Genomic DNA, 19291 nt, shown 5'->3' with positions numbered 1-19291 from the left:
CACCGCCGGCTGAGCAGCCAATGCTTGTTTCATCTGCTACAGGAGGCGGGAGGTTGAGCTTCGCATAGGAGCCATAGAGGTACTGTGCAACGTCATCGTAAGCTTGCGCTGCTTTGAGGGATATGTTGAAAGTCCCGAGCCATATTATGTCCCCACGGTCGGGCTCGCGGATCTTGGCGACCTAATTTCCCCAGGTCCACTGGCGGACTCCCCTATAGATGCAGAGCTCGTTTTTCGGTCTGCCTCTGCCGCGCATACAACCCTTTCTGGAGCACCCCATAGTCGTATACTTCATTGGCTCCATGATAAATTTTAGCTAAGAATGGCAACAAGACGGGTTTGACCAAATCCGAGACACGCCCTACCAAAAAAATTAAGACCCAAACCCGAATCCACTCTGCCTCTTTTTTAGACTCGTCCTGTCTTGCCACCAAATCCGACGGGTCCACGGGGTCCACGTTGGGGCAAAAACTTGTGTGAGACGGTCTCACGGGTCATATTTATGAGACGGATCTCTTATTTGGATCACCCATGAAAAAGTATTACTCTTTATGCTAAAAGTACTATTTTTTATTGTGAAAATGGGTAGGGTTGACCCGTCTCACGGATTATGACCCGTGAGACGGTCTCACATGAGACTCACTCCCACGTTGGACCTGTGGACCCGCTATACATTCAATATAAAAGCTTAAATAAATAATTATTAATAATAACTATGTATAATTAAATATATATACACATCATATGTATATGCCTATATTTATTATTGGAGTCGTCGACCCGTTATACATTTAAATTAATTTTTTAAAATAAATCATTAATAATAATAAATATAAATATATATGCATACATATATATATATATACATATATACATACACAAGATATGTATATGTCATATTTATATATTATGTGTGTATATATATTTAATATAATATATACATACATAATTAATATAATATAGAACTGAGTGATTGGTATTCATATCTACGCATTGGTTTAGCTTCTTCGTAGATCTATTTCCAATAATGAGATTTAAAGATAGGAGAACGTGCTGTGCGAAATTTGGGATAATAATAATAATATAGATGATTATTGATATGAATCCACCTAACTCCACTTCAAAAGCTAGCTCATGAGAGGATTATTGTAAATTCATATATATTTTGCCCAAGACAACTCTTGCTAACCGATGTGGGACACATCATTCCCGACCCCTTTAGACTACACGTCCTCGTGCCAACTCCTTCGTTAACCGGCACTCCAGGGCACTTCCAGGAATTCCCAACCCCTTTAGACTGTACGTCCTCGTGCCCACTCTTTCGTTAACCCGCACTCTAGGGCACTTCCAGGCATTCCCGACCCCTTTAGACTGTACGTCCTCGTGTCAACTCTTTTGTTAACCCACACTTCGGGGCACTTCCAGGAACATGCACCCACACGACCAGTCAAGAGTATGGCTCTGATACCATATGATATGAATCCACCTAACTCCACCTCAAAAGCTAGCTCTTGAAGTGGAGTTAGGTGGATTCATATCATATGGTATCAGAGCTATGAAAATGGAAATGGACTCTTTAAAAAAGAATGATACCTGGAAATTGGTTTCAAAACCAAACAACCACAGGATAGTTGGATGTAAATGGATTTTCAAAAGAAAAAAAAGGTATATCTGGAGTTGTAAAACCAAGGTACAAGGCTAGACTGGTTGCCAAGGGCTTCTCTCAGGTGGAAGGGATAGATTTTCAAGAAGTTTTTTCACCTGTGGTCAAACATAGATCGATAAGGACTGTACTGTCACTAACAGCAAAGGAAGACATGGAGCTCGAACAATTAGATGTGACTACAACTTTCCTTCATCGTGATCTTGAGGAAAAGATATACATGAAACAACCACCTATGTTTGAAGTCAAAGAGGAACCCCAACTTGTATGTCTGTTAAAGAAATCTCTTTATGGCCTTAAACAAGCACCGAGGCAATGGTACAAACGGTTCGATGACTTCATGATAAGCCATAAATTCTCAAGAAATAACTATTACTGGTGTGTATATCACAAGACCCTGAAATGTGGAAGTACAATGTTCCTATTGCTCTATATGGATGACATGATAATTGCTTGTTCAGACATGAAGGAGATCTCAGCACTAAAGGCAGACCTAAGTAGCGAATTTGAGATGAAAGATCTTGGACAAGCTAAAAGGGTCCTTGGCATGGAAATCAAAAGAAATCGAAGGAATTGGCCTTAATACAACAAGGATATGTGCTAAAAGTGCTAAAGAGATATGATATGCTAAATGCCAAACCAGTGGCAGGCCCAATGGCTTTACATTTCAAACGATCAACACACCAAGCACCAAAATCAGAACAAGATAAAGAATACATGGAAAAGGTCCCTTATGCCAGTGCAGTAGGTAGCTTAATGTACCTAATGGTTTGCACTAGACCTGACCTTGCTTACGCAGTAAGTTTGGTAAGTAGATTTATGGCAAATCCTGCTAAAGAACACTGGAATTCAGTCAAATGGATCTTAAGTTATCTTAAAGGAACAACAGACACTGGTTTAATCTTCAAAGATTCAAGAGATCCTGACACCTTGATAGCAGGTTACGTAGACTCGGATTATGCTGGGAGTATTGACACACGGAAGTCTCTGACAGGCTATATATTCACTATCAATGGCACATCAGTAAGTTGGAAAGCTAACTTACATACAGTAGTAGCACTTTCAACCACAGAAGCTGAATACGTGGCAGTCACTGAAGCATTCAAAGAAGCAAAGTGGATGAAAGGTTTCATGGAAGAACTTGGATACAAGCAAAAGACAGTGACAGTGTTCTGTGACAACCAAGGCGCCATACATCTCTCAAAGCATCAAGTTTTTCACGAGAGAACAAAGCATATAGATGTAAGGTTACATTTTGTGCGAAATGAGATTGAGTCTGGAGATGTCCAAGTCCTTAAAATCAGCACAAATGACAACCCGGCTGACATGTGTACCAAGGTCATAGGGACAAATAAATTTGAAAAATGCAAAGATCTGGTCAATGTAACCAGATGCAAGCTGCCTTAAGATAATAAGGCAGGAAGAGGTGCGTACACTTGAATTCTTGATTGCAGATAAGGTGGAGAATTGTTAGATATCAGCAATTAAAATCCTTCCTAGAAGCGGTTGGCAAAATCGGTTAAAACAACTAAAAGTAGTTGGATAAGGGAAGGGAAAAGGTTGAAGGCTTGCACTTAATCACCAACTATATTCTGGAACAAGCAGGTATATAAGGGTGGACTCATGCAAGGATGATTGACAGATTTTTCACCAGAAGAAAACGAACAAGGAGCAAGAAGCCATTCACATAAGGCACCATAGTTTTTCTTTGAAATTCATAGAAGAGAAAGGCTGTGGATTGAATGGTGCTATTGTACTTAAACTTGTTCATTTGTATACTGATTAAGATATAGTGGAAACCCCTCCCGTGGATGTAGATCTTTTGATCGAACCACGTAAATCTCGTGTGTCATTCGTTTGTTCTTATCTTTGTTGATTCAAAGCATACGGCTCTTCATTCAATCTTCATTCAATCGTGAAGCTAATATACAAAGTAGATTCAAGTTTTAGAATTGAAAGATTACAACAATTATGTTAATTGTATTATGATAAATCTAATTTATTCAATCATAAATATTAAAATTATATTTTATTCTGTACACATTGAATATAACCATGCAGCATAAATAATAACATGTCTAAAATTGGTCTGTGGTTGTTTACCTGAAATAACCATTTGAATATCGATCAGGTTTCTAAAACATGGTAGGTGGACCACTTTAGAAAATTTTATTTTTATTACTTAAATAATCAATTCTTTTTATTCGTCTTCACATTTTTTCAATATATAATATATATCGAATTTGAACTCATAATCAACAACATATTTAGTTTCTTTATCTGATACAAATTGATCGAAAAATATATCAAACAATCTTTTTTAAAAAACAATTGAAAAAAAAATTATATATATTAAATTAGGCAGCCACCTATGCGACGACTAGAATTGGAATTTTTTTTAATCTTTTTTTTTATCTATTGAACCTTTTTATTTTTGAATGAAAATTGGATAAGTATTTTATGAGGTTTTTAAATGAATGCTAAGTGTGGAACGAAGAATATCCAACATTAGAAAATAATTTTAGCATGAGTGATATTATATTGACTTGCACTTTATGAATGTGCATGAATGATTTGTCAATAGGCTTTCTCGCATGCTTCTGCGCGTGGTGCAAATCAAGAGCCTGATTTGCACTGGAAAAAAACTTGACTTGTTTTCAAGCGAGTGCGACTTGAGTGTTTTGAATGTCGGACTCTAAATCAAAAGTTTATTTTAAATATTTTCAGATTTTAAATAAATATAATTTTCATACATTTCATTTGTTAGAAATTTAAAAGTATTTAAAATAAGTTTTTGTAAATACTATCTTATAATGATTGTAACATATCTATAAATAGATAGGATGATAAGAAAGTAAATGTATCGATTGGATTATTGAATTCATTTTCTTTTATTATTATTCTAGTAATTCTCACTTTTCTTCACCTTTATTTATATTATTGTTGAGGAGATCGGATTTCTCGAACAAGTCATTGTATCCACATTGGACTTGGCAGTCGAGCCAACCAGTGATCAATTTCATTCATGATAATTACTTAATTATTTATCTCAAGGAATGTTCATTTGCTTAGTCGAGCCAACCAGTGATCAATTTCATCCATGATAATTACTTAATTATTTATCTCAAGGAATGCTCATTTGCTTATTTTAAAACCATTTTCTTCAAGTTAAATCTTTTTCGATTATAGTTTATGGTTAACAATGAAGCAATAGATCGAATCTTAAATCCACATCGTATTTATTTATTCATTAGTTTTAAAAAGTAAAATGAATTTCAAATGATATCATTATTGAATGAATTTAAAATTCATTATAATTAATATGAAAATACTACATAAATAATCCATAAATATATTTGTAATTCATGATCTTTGTGGCACCCAACTCAGGACTTAGGCCTCGAGAAATGCCACCATACCTAATAGCATGTCGTGCGGAAATGCTCCTTTGAAATTATGTAGGCAGTTAAAAAAACTTCTAAACTTTATTAACGGAAGCGAATCGAACAAAGTACTAGTAAATTACGATGAAGTTTTTACAAGATCAAATAAAACATAAGATAAAAAACAATTGATTATAAATATTTTATACAACCACTGTTAGATCATTAACCGACATTTCCTTCTTTATTCAATTCATGTATATCTGCCACTAGGGATGTAATCGAGTCGAGCCAAGCCGAACTCTTGAATGTTTGAGCTTGGATCGTTTATAAACGAGCCGAGCTCGAGCTTTATTTAACGAATATATGCATGGCTCACGAGCTTATTCAAGCCTTTGTCGAGCCTAAACAAGCTTAATAAATATGAATTATACATTTAAATTTTCATTAAATTAATTAAAAAGTAAATTATATAATCAAAGAAAAATATATTATTCTTATTAAAATTTGTAAATTTATTATAATAAATAAATTTAATAGATTTTCTATATATTTTATAAATAATATGCAAAATCAATAAATCAAATATCAAAACTATTATTTTTTCATATAAAAGATTACTCATGAACTTACCAACGAACATGTTCACGAGCTAACGAGCCGAATACCATAAAGGTTGAGTTTGGTTTGTTTATCTCAACGAGCCTCATTAAACGAGCTCAAACGAGCTTTTATCGAATCGAACTTCGAATATCTCACAAACGGTTTGGTTCGTTTACATCCCTATCTGCCACTGAAAATTATAATAGATAAAGAAAATAGAGAGTTTTGAGTCTTTAACAACTTAACGAGAATTAAATAATAATAATAAATACGATACTAAATTTAACAAAGTGTTAGCAAAAAATAATGAGCCGAGTGAACTCATATACTCAGACCAAGATCGCGTTTGTTCAATGGACTCAATTTCTAGACCAAAGTCTGTTGTCCACGGCTCTATCTTGATCAATCATTTTATCATTCAATCATTCATTCATTCATTTGATGATTAACCAAGACCTTATTTGGTGAAAGCTCGATAAGAATCACACTTAGTGTGATGATATTACAATGAGAACGTTTCACTGTAGCATTTCATTATTATGTAATAACAGTACTGAGTAAATTAAGTAGAATAAATTTTTGAAATATGGTGCGATCAAGATGATAGATTTAATCAGTAAGAAGGTTTCAGCATGATTAATGATTTATTATGATAGAAAAAGTGGTCAACCAAGCGATGCATCCACGAGATTAAGAAATATAATAATTATGCACGATGACAAGAAATCCATAAATCAAGGCGAACATCATTTAAGAAAATATCATATCATAATTTTCGGGCCAAATACCAAGATTATAGAAAGAATGGTAAAAATAAATTCCTCATCTTAATGACTTACTATAGACGAGGGTGAGAATCCAAAGTTCAAGCCAATCCTATTGACCAATGTGATTAACATCAATATAGTATAACATTTTTAAATATAGATTATCCCTAAAATTACCAAATAACGAGTATTAGTTACTAACTTTATAATTTATTAGGTGACGAAAAATACTATAGTAAGATGTATATATAAAATCTTTGGACTCGTCTTATATATTAGTAAGTGTATTTACTTTAAATATTCATAATAATTTACAAAAATTTATTCCAAAAGTATTATATTTATTTAAATATATAACGAATATATCACTCATAAAATTATAATAAATAACTTGTAAGTCAAAAAATTATAAAACTTCATTGTTACTTGCAGTGATATATTTTTAAAGTATTGAAGACTAGAAACAAATACAAAAAGATTCAGACAATCATAAAAGTATCACATTATATCCGAAAATCATAGTATTAACATTTAAAAATTTATAGTAAATAAAATACTCATTCAAAATTCACGAAACTTGCACAGTAGCCTAGAATAATATAGAACATGCTTGGAAAAATAAAATTTTCATTTTTCATCACGCGCCGGTTCCCGTGGCGCATGGCCGGTGTCCGGCCACCACGCACGGCCCAAAATTTTCTAGAATATGATAAACACGATTTTTTACAATTCTTGTGTTATAAGTTTTCTCAAATTCGCAGCCGAAACATGCTAAAAACGAAATAACTAGTAAAGCTCAGACCCCTACTTTGACGGTCGGAAAACACTATTTTCGAGGCCGATTCCGGGAAACCAAAGACATGAGTGAGAAGTATCGCATATAATGAACAACTTTTATGCTTAGACTAAGATATAATACGGTCAGCAGAGGTACAAAAAAAGGGAGTGAAAACAGTACCTGAAAAGTGAGTTTTCCGACATTATTTTCTTTCTAGGCTGCGGTGGTTTCTGAATTTTAGCGAAGAATCGGCTGCTGATTTTTCTACACCTCCTTTTTTGATAGCTTTTTGGGTAAGTAGAGAGTGTCCTGGAATTTTGCTAGAATTTTTGGAAGGGCTGAGGTATATAAATGATTTTTTTTTTCCTTTTTTTCAATTATTTAAAAGCCTCATTCTCACACCTCTCTAACTCTACTCTAGACCAGCCCCAACACTCAAAAATTAGGTTAAGAAACTATTAGATGTTAAATAGATCATGTGATTAGATGAGTTAGTGAGATGAGTTAGTTAACCAAGTTAGTTTACAGTTATGGAGAAATATGATCAAAACCAACTATAAGACTCTTTTTTCTTCATTCATTCAGAAATAAACTTTTTTCCGCAATATTATTAGATGTTAAATAGATCATGTGATTAGATGAGTTAGTGAGATGAGTTAGTTAACCAAGTTAGTTTACAGTTATGGAGAAATATGATCAAAACCAACTGTAAGACTCTTTTTTCTTCATTCATTCAGAAATAAACTTTCTTCCGCAATATGGTATCAGAGCGTTTTTTTACGCAGCACCGCATATCAATCGGATCTTGAAACTTGAAGAGTTCAAGATTATCGTTCTCCGATCAAGATTATCATTCTCCGATCGCATCTTGAAGCTTGAAGATTCCAAGCTCATTTCTTTCCCAGTTCATCTCTTTCTGGTGATTTTTTTTTTTGCTCCATTCCGCATCAGTTACCTCATGGCCCATACGAATGCACCTGCTTCTCCGTGGCATACTGGTCAATCCGCCATTGATGATCCGATGAGTCCATATTTCCTGCATCATGCAGACAATCCAGGACTCACATTAGTCTCCCAGGCGCTTACAGGAGATAACTATACCTCCTGTAATCGGGCAATGAGAATCGCACTTTCCGTCAAAAATAAATTGGGATTTATCGACGGATCGATCGAAAAACCTTCGAATACTGGATCAAATCTTCTCAACTACTTGACTAGAAACAACAATATCGTTGTCTCATGGATTCTGAATTCCGTTTCCAAAGAAATTTCAGCTAGCATTCTTTTCGCTGAATCGGCGGCAGAAATTTGGCAAGATCTAAAAGAACGTTTTCAACAGAGCAATGGTCCAAGAGTGTTCCAATTAAAGCGTGATCTGATCAACTTGCGTCAAGAACAAGATTCAGTCAGTGTATATTTCACAAAACTCAAAACGCTATGGGAAGAATTGACAAGCTTTCGTCCTATGTGCAATTGTGGTAAGTGCACTTGTGAAGGTGTAAAGAAACTTGACGAATATTTCCACATGGATTATACGATGGCGTTTCTCATGGGTCTAAATGATTCATTGGCTCAAGTCAGGAGCCAGATCTTACTAATTGATCCCATTCCACCTATCAATCGAGTTTTCTCCCTAATTGTGCAAGAGGAGCGTCAGAGGACTTTAGGTTCACAAAGGGCATAACACAATTCAGTGGAAAGCATGGCATTTGCCATCAGGAATGAACAACACCAGCGGCATGCTCCCAACAAAGGGCAGTCAGCCATACAAAGGGAAAGACCCTTTTGCACCAAGTGCAACAGAAACTCTTGAAATTCTCAAGTGAATGGCTTCATTTTATAGGCAAAAAGCAAGCATTTCCTCCTATTCATGTTAGACAATTTCCGATCACGTTGGGCAAGAAAAGAGGTGATGTATTGTTTAAGCAAGCATGATGATGATGATGATGCCTTCCCATGTATGCACGCATATGAACATATACATACATACATACATATATATATATATACATATATATTATTAACAATATATAATAATGAAATATTGCATAAACATAATTATGGGTGTTACAGTCTTACTTATGTAAAAAACCAAAAATAAATTTGAAATCCATTTATTCAAAATCCATCAATCCAAATACCACTTAAATAAATTTTATAATGATAGTATCAAGTTATGCAATTTTAGTATAAATTGTAGTAGATTTCAAATACAAGTAAGATAAGTGTGACTTGAAATCCATATCCAAATCAAACATCTTCTTCCAAATGAAATTCATCCAGCCAAGAAGAACCTGAGGTTACATTGGGATCGAAAGATTTGGATTTGAGCGAATATTCAAATTAAATATTTGAAATGATTATAGTTTAGGATAAATTTGAAATCCACCACAATTACTAAAAAAAATAACTACTTTATGATTTGAAATTCACGTGGATTTTATCAAACAAACCAAAAAATTTGTTATTATATATTTAAAATCTCTAACTTCAAATCAATAATCCAAATAATTTAAGCTAAGATAAATATTTATTACAACAAAAATATTTAAATAAATATTTTTGGATTAATTTAGCCGAGTTTTATATGCATATCTTATTTTTTAGGTGTCGTATTGAATCGGTAATATACTCGTTTTTTTTTTTTTTGGAAAAGAGTGCCGAATCTTTGAGAACGTTAAAGTGCCAACGTGGAAAAAGATACCTCTTCTTGTTCCTGAGTGGATCGGTTGAGGTTATTTCTAATGCCACGCCTATTTTAGATATAACAGAAAACTCACTCAATTTTAGTAGTACATTAATCATTATTAGTTGTACACTATCCTTTTCCAAACCTTTTCCTGAAAGGTTGTCCGTTGTCCGCGTTGATCAGCTGACACTTCGAGGAGAATTCTTCCCCAGCATTATCTGCGTACCCATTCTGTCTCTCTCTCTCTCTCTCTAGCGAAATGGCTGCCAGCCTCTCTTTTCCTCAGTTCTCCCCCCAAATCCTCGGCTCTAAATCAGACAGAGTCAGACTCAAGCGCGTAGTTAAGCTGAGGCGAAACGTCGGTGAGAACAGTGCGCATGGGCACCATGTATAACATGTGAGTTTTGTTTTTTTGGATAATCGTTTGGTTATTCTCGTGTTCAGGGAGTAATTGGTTGATTAGCTGCTCGTATTCGAGTAATGGGAGAGGTCCCAGCGGGGGTGATGCCGATGATCTCCGAAACGACGCCAAAAAGGAAGTGGAGAGGCTGTTAGAGGAGAAGCGCCGCACCGAGCTGTCGACTCGAATATCCTCCGGTGAATTTACTGTCCAGAAGGGTAGGTATGTGTCGGACTTTGTACCTGTGCTTTACTTAGAAGCTAGAAGACTAGCTTGACTGTGCATTTGTGTGTGTATATTTGTTTGTCGATGATAGCTTTCAATCGCAAATGAAAAAAATGTTGTTGAAATTTGGCGTGCCCGAAGAGCTGCTTGACTTCATATTCAATTTGACGGGAGGTTCTTTGGACTACCCGAGAATTCCAGAGGCAAAAGGATCAATTTCTGCCATCCGAAGCGAAGCCTTCTTCGTTCCTCTATATGAGCTTTACTTAACTTATGGTGGAATTTTTAGGCTGAAATTCGGTCCCAAGGTTTGTCTTTTTCCTTAAAGCCTTCTTTGGGAGATGCATTTTCAGTGAGTGATCGTGTTGAGGCTTGCATTGCAGTCATTTTTAATAGTGTCGGATCCTGCGATTGCTAAACATATTTTGAAAGACAATCCAAAAGGTTATTCAAAGGTAAAGTGGCGCAATAATGCATGTCCGGTTCCTATTATGCACTCATGATCTTCATGCTAAGACCCATATCTGATTTCGTTGCCAGGGTATTTTAGCTGAAATTCTTGACTTTGTGATGGGGAAAGGGCTCATACCAGCCGACGGAGAAGTATGGCGTGTCAGGAGACGGGCTATAGTTCCAGCATTGCATCAAAAGGTAGTATCGGGGCTGTAAAACTTCACATTTATTTCTCTATGCTAGCCGTAATATCTTTTCAAGAGGGGAAATTCTCAAACTGAAATAAATAATTGGTTTTATTCTCTTCTTTTCATATGAATATTGCTCCTTATATTTTTTTCTTGGATATTTCTTATCCCAAATTTAGTTCGTAGCAGCAATGTTTAAGCTGTTTGGAGCAGCCACAGATAGACTCTGCAAGAAGCTTGATGCTGCTGCATCTGATGGTGAGGATGTGGAGATGGAGTCCCTTTTCTCCCGTTTGACATTAGATATAATTGGGAAAGCTGTGTTTAACTACGATTTTGATTCTTTAGAAGTTGATACTGGAATAGTTGAGGTATTGGCTTTTTCTTTGTATGATTTCATCCAAGTGCTTGTGGACACATCACTGTTTAACACATGGCATCTTGCCTAGAGCAGGCTGTATACACAGTATTGCGAGAAGCAGAAGATCGAAGCATTGCACCGATTCCATTTTGGGAGATTCCCATATGGAAAGATATTTCACCGAAGCTGAAGAAGGTCAACACAGCTCTGAAGCTGATTAATGATACGCTTGATGATCTGATTGCCATATGTAAGGTATAATTATTTTATGTCATATCAGATGCTTGCTTATTATGTTTACTGATCTTAACAATTTTCCTGTACTATCATCCACTAGCACCACTTTTATCAGATATTAAGTTTTTGTTGGGAAGTTTATTTTGTTTTGATTTCTTGAATTTGCAGAGGATGGTAGACGAAGAAGAGTTGCTGTTTCACGAGGAATACATGAATGAACAAGATCCTAGTATTCTCCATTTCCTGTTAGCATCAGGGGATGATGTATGAAAACCAGTTCTGTAGTTTGGACGTATGTATTGGCATATGAATTTGATGATGGCAAGGTTCTCATGCTGTCATTTGTAGGTCTCGAGCAAACAACTCCGCGATGATCTAATGACATTGCTGATAGCTGGACACGAAACAACTGCCGCAGTGCTCACTTGGACCTTTTATCTTCTTTCAAAGGTAGTTTTATGACATTTAAATCCTTTCCAAGACATAAAGGTATGATAACTCTAATCCCGTTTGTGTTCTTATAACCTACAGGAACCTAGTGTCATGGCCAAGCTTCGAAATGAGGTGGGTCTAAACTATTTTTCAGATCTTCTTGCGTCGACATCCTCACTTGCATGTGTTAACTTTAGTGCTGCATTGTTTATGAAACCGTGCTTAGGTTGACTCAGTTTTGGGTGATCGATTCCCGACCATGGAAGACATGAAGAAGCTTAAATATACTACTCGAGTCATTAATGAAGTGAGGAAATGCCTTTGCCAAATATCATCTGTTATTTTTGCGGTTTTAGCATCTTGACATTTAATTTTTTTTTTTAGAATAGACATTTAAATATTAACTTACGGTATCCCTGATTCTTACAGTCCCTGAGACTCTATCCCCAGCCACCTGTTTTGATTCGTCGGTCTCTTGGAGATGACATACTTGGAGAATACCCAATTAAAAGGTTGTTTTCTTTCCCTCTGAATCTTGATTTTGTGAACTTGTTTCTTTCTCATGAATGTGTTTTCTTGCAGTGGAGAAGATATTTTCATTTCTGTTTGGAATTTGCACCGTTGCCCGGAACATTGGGAAGATGCTGACAAGTTCAATCCTGAAAGATGGCACTTAGATGGTCCTAATCCCAATGAAACTAATCAAAATTTCAGGTTTGATTTCTTTTTTTGATACAACTAATTGTACTATAACGCAATTTACTTATTTTTATTGTTTTTGTTTAGTTGAACTAAGAAAGTACCCATAACACGGAAATATTTTAGAATTTGAATTTAGAAAAATGGGTGAGAGATTATTAGTTACCTGTTTGGAAATGCAACTTCGGAATCTTGTAGGAATTTCATTGTCATGGTACCACTGCTGTATAAACGAGAAATTTGAAGTGCCGCTAATTTTGCTGTTGCAGCTACTTGCCCTTTGGGGGAGGACCAAGAAAATGTATCGGAGACATGTTTGCCTCATTTGAGGTCATTAATTCTAAACTGATCGAGTGCTGATGTTTCTGTCTCATAACATGTCGTAAAATGACTTAGATATGATATATCTATTGATTTGCAGGCTATAGTGGCTGTGGCCATGCTCGTCCGTAGATTCGACTTCCAAATGGCCCTCGGAGCACCTCCTGTGAGTCGCACATTTCGATTGCAACACATAAATGTTGTTAAAAAATTGATGTTCTCTGTGTCATGTACGCTGCTTTACAGGTTAAAATGACTACAGGAGCAACAATTCATACAACAGAAGGCTTGACGATGACGGTTACACCAAGAAGAAGGGATCTCATCATCCCGACACTCAATATTCCAAAGTCGAATCTTGACTCCTCATCACTAAATGTCCCAGATATGAAACCAGTTTAAGATCAGCAAGAAGAAACTTCCTTCGTGTTTTCGAGTCATCTCGATTAATAAAAATCACCGGATAGGTGCAGTGATTTTGTCCTAGATATGATTCATAATAAGATGTATGAATCCAAGAAAAGAGTCCTCTGTATCACACTCGATGCTAATGTTCACAATTAGTATTATTATTTTTTGAATAGTTCACAATGAGTAATATTGTTGTAACTCTGATGTGCAATATTTATCTATACTTTATATTAAGAATAAGGGGATATGCGATAGGCCTCTCTGTCATGGAAAAAGAACAAATAAATTTGATGTTCAAAAATTTTTGTTAGACGGTCTAACGAGTCAATTTTACAAAATATATCTATTATTTGAGTCACTCATTGAAAAGTAATCACTTTTTATGTCAAAAATAATATTTATTATTGTAAATATCTCAGAGTTGCATGTCTCACAATAGGCCTTACTATATTTGATGTCTTATTATTACTTATTAAACACCAATGATTCCCCGTTCATGAATTATGTGTCTTCGAAACTGTTCTTTTCAAAATTTCTATTATATTATCTTTTTATTGATAATGAGGGATTCAATATTACAAAATTCGATATAAGATAATTTTAATTGGTCTTTATTTAAATTAACTTCATGATAAGTATAGTCAATTTTAATTGGCTGTCATTTAGAATAATTTCATAATAAATACATCTTAAAAGGGATGTTTATTAGTCCCATACATAGGGTTTAGCCTTCTACGAAACCAAAAAAACACAAAATTTTAGGTTGCATTTAGATTGATGGATGGATCAATGACATATAATTCAACCTTAATATCTTTCTTCCCTATAATATGGATAAATGTTTTTAAAAAAAATGTGAGAGACTCACATGATATAATGATATTGGAATAGGGAAATAAACTCTCTCGATTTAATATAGACTAACTCATTAATGTATAAATAGTTAACGCATGAACTTAAAATTTGATTTATTTTTCATTCTTAACAATAAAAATCGAAAATCAATGGATTTCAAATCCATCAATCAAAATGCAGACTTATATGAAATTAGCGATCTCTTAAAAACCCCGTGTTTATAAAAATTTGACATAAAACTCCCTTCAAATTAGATAAATATGCTTGAAAAAGTGAATCATGTTTTTTAAAAAAAAAAATAGTGAAAGTGAATCAAGTTGTAGACTATATTTAACATGTATTTGAGTAAATGATGGAAGACTCAATTTTTTGGTTTGTTTGAGCTTTAAGTATATGAGATTGGGCCTTTAATAGCTTAATTTGATGTCTTATTATTACTTATTAAACACCCTCAAGTTGAGTCGGGTTAGAAATTCGTTTCACGAAATTAATATGAGAGACTGTCTCACGAAGTTTAGTGTTTAACTTCAATCGCAATGAGCTGTTCTTTATTTGATTTCTCAAAAGCCAAAAATAATAATTTTCTAATAAACAAAAGTACGACCAGAAAGTAAAAATTTTTAAAATGGAAAATTGCATCAATATGTCAACAAAACGTGACAAGCTATGTATGCACAGTTACAAACTAACAATTCGAACCAAATTAATTCAAACAACGTTAAATTTATGTAGCGATTGCACAGTGTATACCTGAAATACCCTAATTAACCAGACCTGAAGGACCCAATTTGACCAACATCAACCAGCCACAAAGCCATAAATAGTCATTTCAAAATCAGTCCAGGTAACCCTAAGCCAAATTGATACACAAACTTAAGGGCAACATCCCATTTTCATGTTTATTGACCCGATCCGATCCAACATGGACAGAAAAGTAATTATTGTATTCTTCAAATATAAAATTATGAATTAAATATTCAATCTTGAAAATTCGTATTCATCCATTGTATCATATATTTCAATATCTAATCGCATAATACTATTTGATATTAATTTTAGGGAAAATAACTTTTTTGATCAATTAACTTGTTCAATTTGAGATTTTTGTCCGCTTCTTTTAAGGATAAATTATCTTATAATTGGATAGAAAAACTTGTGTGCGACGGTATCACAGTTCGTATTTTGTGAGACGGATGTCTTATTTGGGTCATCCATGAAAAAATATTACTTTTTATACTGAAAGTATTACTTTTTATTATGAATATCGATAAGATTTACTCGTCTCACAGATAAAAATTCGTGAAACCGTCTCACAAGATATCTACACTAATTCAACATCTCATATATCACAATTTTTTGATAAATATCAACCGCAACCCTAAATTAGAAGACTGTGACATGAAATTATAATAAACAAAATGAAGAGGAAAGGTCATGTCACGACAGTAGACAACTCACTCTCAAATCTCTGCACCCTGAGATTGTAAGATAGTCATAGTGATTATACCTATATACTCAGTCCCCACACCCATCCCCCGATAACAACAATAAAGTCACTTCAAATGCTTTGTTCCTTCTTTCTTCCCCTCGAAATCCACTGTGAGTGTTTGTTTTTCTAATTTTTAGCTGCGCTAGTTTTGCTTTCTGCCCGTTTCCATAGCCTCTGGTCTTGGGGGACTTTATTTCACCTATTTTCACACACATACGCACACACACACTTGAGTCTCTATCTATAAATATATATATATATATATATATATATGTATCTTTATATTTATATCTATGTAGTATATAGTGTATTTTTATGATTGATGAGATCTCTAACTAGCCCTCTTCTCATGAAATAAGGGTCTACCTTTTCTTCCGCGCTGCCTTCTTTTCACCATCTTTGTATGCAGATTTTCGTTTCTTCGTGTATTCACCTGAGTAAGCGAAAAGATTGCTGCTAAAAGAAAGCCCTTTTGCATGATCCTTGAAAATACCGGAAAAACTATTCAGATGATAAAAACCCTTTAATTCTCTGGCAAAGAATTTATGAGGAAAGTGTGACAGGAGAGGGTGCATCAAACGAGCTAGGAATCAAGAGTCAAAGATCCAAATTAAACTTGTTTTCACCTATTTGTCAAACTACACGCCACCCAAAGAGGACACTGTACAAGGGAAGAATAAGATTGACTGCAGAAATCGAGGCGCCTTAAATTTTCAACGAGAGGAGGAACAGAATTACAGGGCCATTTTCTGTCTAGGTATAATACCCTTTTCTTGATTTAACATTTTATTTCTAATACATATCCTTTGAGTATACATTTTCAAATAATTAATAAGTACTTGTAATACATATTTGATTTTGCTATTATTTCTTGCGTTAATATCAAATCCCGATAGAGGAAACCGTCTGCCTTCTCTCAAAAATCCTTCACGGGTAAGTGAGGTAACTAATAGTCTGATCTGGTCTGATCTCTCTCTCTCTCTCTCTCTCCGTCTCTCTCTCTCTCCACACATTTTCTAGCAATATGTCACTAATTAACATGCAAAAAGGAATGAATTCCAAAAAAGATTAACGTAGAAAACTCTCAGTCACGAGATCCGATTCAAAAATCTCTTTGTCCATGATATACAGTAATTAGACTAATATTTTGTCATTGTACTACAATTTCTTGCATAAAATGCATTAATTCTAGAAGAGCGAAAAAGGGTTTGCAAGAAGCAAATTCTGTTTCTATGTAAAAATAGGGCTAGAGAACTTGTCTAGGGTTCTGGTTAATTTGGAAGTAGAGAGCTGGATATGGAGCTTGATTTGTCCCCAAATCATATATCAAGTTTGCTAAATCTAGAAATTAACGACAGCTGTTTTATACATCTTTGTTATTTTTTGACACAGGCCAAAGTTGGGAATTTCACAATCACCAGCCAGCTTCACCAAGAGGAAGAATATTATAGATTTGACAGATCCTAAGCGGAGACTTATAAACGGCAGGTGTAGAAAACATTCATTTTCCAGATTTGGTCACGAGATTCTTTTTCTCTGTAGTTTTGATTTTGATCTTCATAAATTCAATCATCTTTATGGGTAGGTTTCTTTAAAACTGTCAATGATTTGCTTGTCTAATTTATGTGTCAAAAGCTATATTTTGTTTTTTAACCTTGATCAATTATTTATTTAAAAAATTGATCTCCTCAAATATATTTAAAATACATTTGAAAATGTCATTTTCTTAAATAAATAGTTGAGTTGATCGAGATTATTTTGCAAACTCCTCCCTCAAGATTATTACATATTTGATTTATTTTTTATTTTTACATAAAAGCAAAAAATTATAATAAATTTCATGCTCGGAAAATACTACTATTCCGGGTGCATATTTTTTGAATTTTATGGTTTTCGAAAACAAAAAAATACTAGGTTTTCGAAAATATTTTTGAAGACTTGTCTTGTCTCAAAATTCTATCTTTTGTGATCATATAGAAGTAATATATACATACAAAAAGTCAAAAAAAGAAGAAGAAATTAAAAAAACCACGTTTTCATATTTTACACCAGTTCTTGCATAAAATTTTAGTTTCTTCTTCTTCTTCTTCTTCTCCAGTGCAGAACTTCATTTCTTGAAACTGTTTCTGATGGAAATAATTTAGTTGATAGATACGCCAGGCTCCAATTAATGGCTTCATCATCTAACTCCCCATGCGCCGCCTGCAAATTCCTGCGTCGAAAATGCCAGCCGGAGTGCGTATTCGCGCCGTACTTTCCACCGGACCAGCCGCAGAAATTTGCTAACGTGCACAAAGTCTTCGGCGCCAGTAACGTCACCAAACTGCTTAACGAGCTGCAGCCACATCAGCGTGAAGACGCCGTTAATTCCCTCGCTTACGAAGCCGACATGAGGCTCCGCGACCCCGTCTACGGATGCGTTGGCGTCATCTCTCTCCTCCAACACCAGCTCCGCCAGCTTCAAATCGACCTCAGCTGCGCCAAATCCGAGCTCTCCAAGTACCAGAATCACCTTAATAGTGGCTTCATCCACCACCATCAGCAGATCAACCTCCTAGGCAACGGTATGGCGGCTAGGGACTTCCACCACCAGTTCTTCCCCACCAGTCATCATCAGCAGCAACACGTGATTAACGGGTATGATGCTAGTAGCTTCCTTGCCATGAATATGTCTGCAAGTCTCGGACACTTGGGGGGCTTTCAGCAGGCTAGGGCAGCCGGAGCCGCGTCGGATGGTCGCCGGACGCCGGTGGAGCCGTCTTAGGGTTTTTTTGTCTCCGCCATTTCTTTTCCTTAATTAATAATTATTCAAAGCCGGCGGGAGTTATCATATCGGTAATGCTACCCATGAAAACACTCGCGAACTAAATTATTATTATGTTATTATTTATTTTGTTTTTGGTGACTTACACTAATTAATAATTCGTATTTGATTTATTAAATAGATTATCTTCCTTCAAATTAATACAAGAATAATTATCGACGATCTCACAAATCTTTATTTATGAGACATGTCAACCCATCGATATTCACAATAAAAAGTAATATTCTTAGCAAAAAAATTAATAGTTTTTCATGGATTAACCAAATAAGATATTTATCTCACAAAATACGACTCGTGAGACCATATCACACAAGTTTTTGTCTTAATATAAACCTTACTCTTAATTTTGCGGTTAATTAATTCAACTAAAAATTGATTTATAACCACACTCATTTGTAAAATACTCTTGAAATTAAATGATGAAAACTATATGATATATAGACGAAAATTCACTATATATAGATAATAAAACGATTTATAACGGCGATCATTTCTAAAACGTTAGCAATAATG

At 34.8% G+C, this 19291-nt stretch overlaps 3 protein-coding genes across 11 annotated transcripts; all 3 read left to right on the top strand.

The window, feature by feature from the left end:
* Positions 1-8152: 8152 nt before the first annotated feature.
* Positions 8153-8878, top strand: LOC140807888 (uncharacterized). Its single transcript, XM_073164844.1, has one exon. It carries the CDS (start codon positions 8153-8155, stop codon positions 8876-8878), a length of 726 nt encoding a protein of 241 aa, XP_073020945.1.
* Positions 8879-10061: 1183 nt separating this feature from the next.
* Positions 10062-13780, top strand: LOC140808184 (protein LUTEIN DEFICIENT 5, chloroplastic-like). Its single transcript, XM_073165242.1, has 16 exons — positions 10062-10254; positions 10328-10505; positions 10600-10816; positions 10892-10963; positions 11049-11159; positions 11329-11520; positions 11604-11765; positions 11916-12011; positions 12096-12197; positions 12279-12311; positions 12406-12486; positions 12609-12691; positions 12762-12893; positions 13148-13208; positions 13300-13365; positions 13446-13780. The coding sequence occupies exons 1-16, from the start codon at positions 10143-10145 to the stop codon at positions 13599-13601; spliced, it is 1854 nt and encodes a 617-aa protein (XP_073021343.1). The 5' UTR covers positions 10062-10142; the 3' UTR covers positions 13602-13780.
* Positions 13781-16005: 2225 nt separating this feature from the next.
* LOC140808420 (protein ASYMMETRIC LEAVES 2-like) lies at positions 16006-18885 on the top strand. Of its 9 annotated transcripts, none has more exons than XM_073165554.1 (3): positions 16006-16711; positions 17347-17442; positions 18115-18885. In XM_073165554.1, exon 3 carries the CDS (start codon positions 18125-18127, stop codon positions 18716-18718), a length of 594 nt encoding a protein of 197 aa, XP_073021655.1. In that variant the 5' UTR covers positions 16006-16711; positions 17347-17442; positions 18115-18124; the 3' UTR covers positions 18719-18885. The 9 variants fall into 9 exon arrangements, with proteins under 9 accessions (XP_073021655.1, XP_073021651.1, XP_073021652.1 ...); XM_073165550.1 differs by having other exon boundaries at positions 16007-16711; positions 18058-18884; XM_073165551.1 differs by having other exon boundaries at positions 16008-16711; positions 18106-18884.
* The last annotated feature ends 406 nt before the right edge of the window (positions 18886-19291 follow it).

The sequence above is a fragment of the Primulina eburnea genome, chromosome 12, assembly GCF_022965805.1.
Source record: "Primulina eburnea isolate SZY01 chromosome 12, ASM2296580v1, whole genome shotgun sequence".
Taxonomy (NCBI): Eukaryota; Viridiplantae; Streptophyta; class Magnoliopsida; order Lamiales; family Gesneriaceae; genus Primulina; species Primulina eburnea.
This window is presented reverse-complemented; position numbering and strand designations above follow the sequence as displayed.

Excerpts from the sequence above, each read along its gene's own strand:
- LOC140807888 (XM_073164844.1), top strand. The coding sequence starts at position 8,153 with ATGGCCCATACGAATGCACCTGCTTCTCCGTGGCATACTGGTCAATCC.
- LOC140808184 (XM_073165242.1), top strand. The coding sequence starts at position 10,143 with ATGGCTGCCAGCCTCTCTTTTCCTCAGTTCTCCCCCCAAATCCTCGGC. Across the intron at positions 10,255-10,327 it reads GCGAAACGTCGGTGAGAACA|GGAGTAATTGGTTGATTAGC; the intron begins GTGCGCATGGGC and ends TCTCGTGTTCAG. Across the intron at positions 12,692-12,761 it reads GGAGAATACCCAATTAAAAG|TGGAGAAGATATTTTCATTT; the intron begins GTTGTTTTCTTT and ends GTTTTCTTGCAG.
- LOC140808420 (XM_073165554.1), top strand. The coding sequence starts at position 18,125 with ATGGCTTCATCATCTAACTCCCCATGCGCCGCCTGCAAATTCCTGCGT.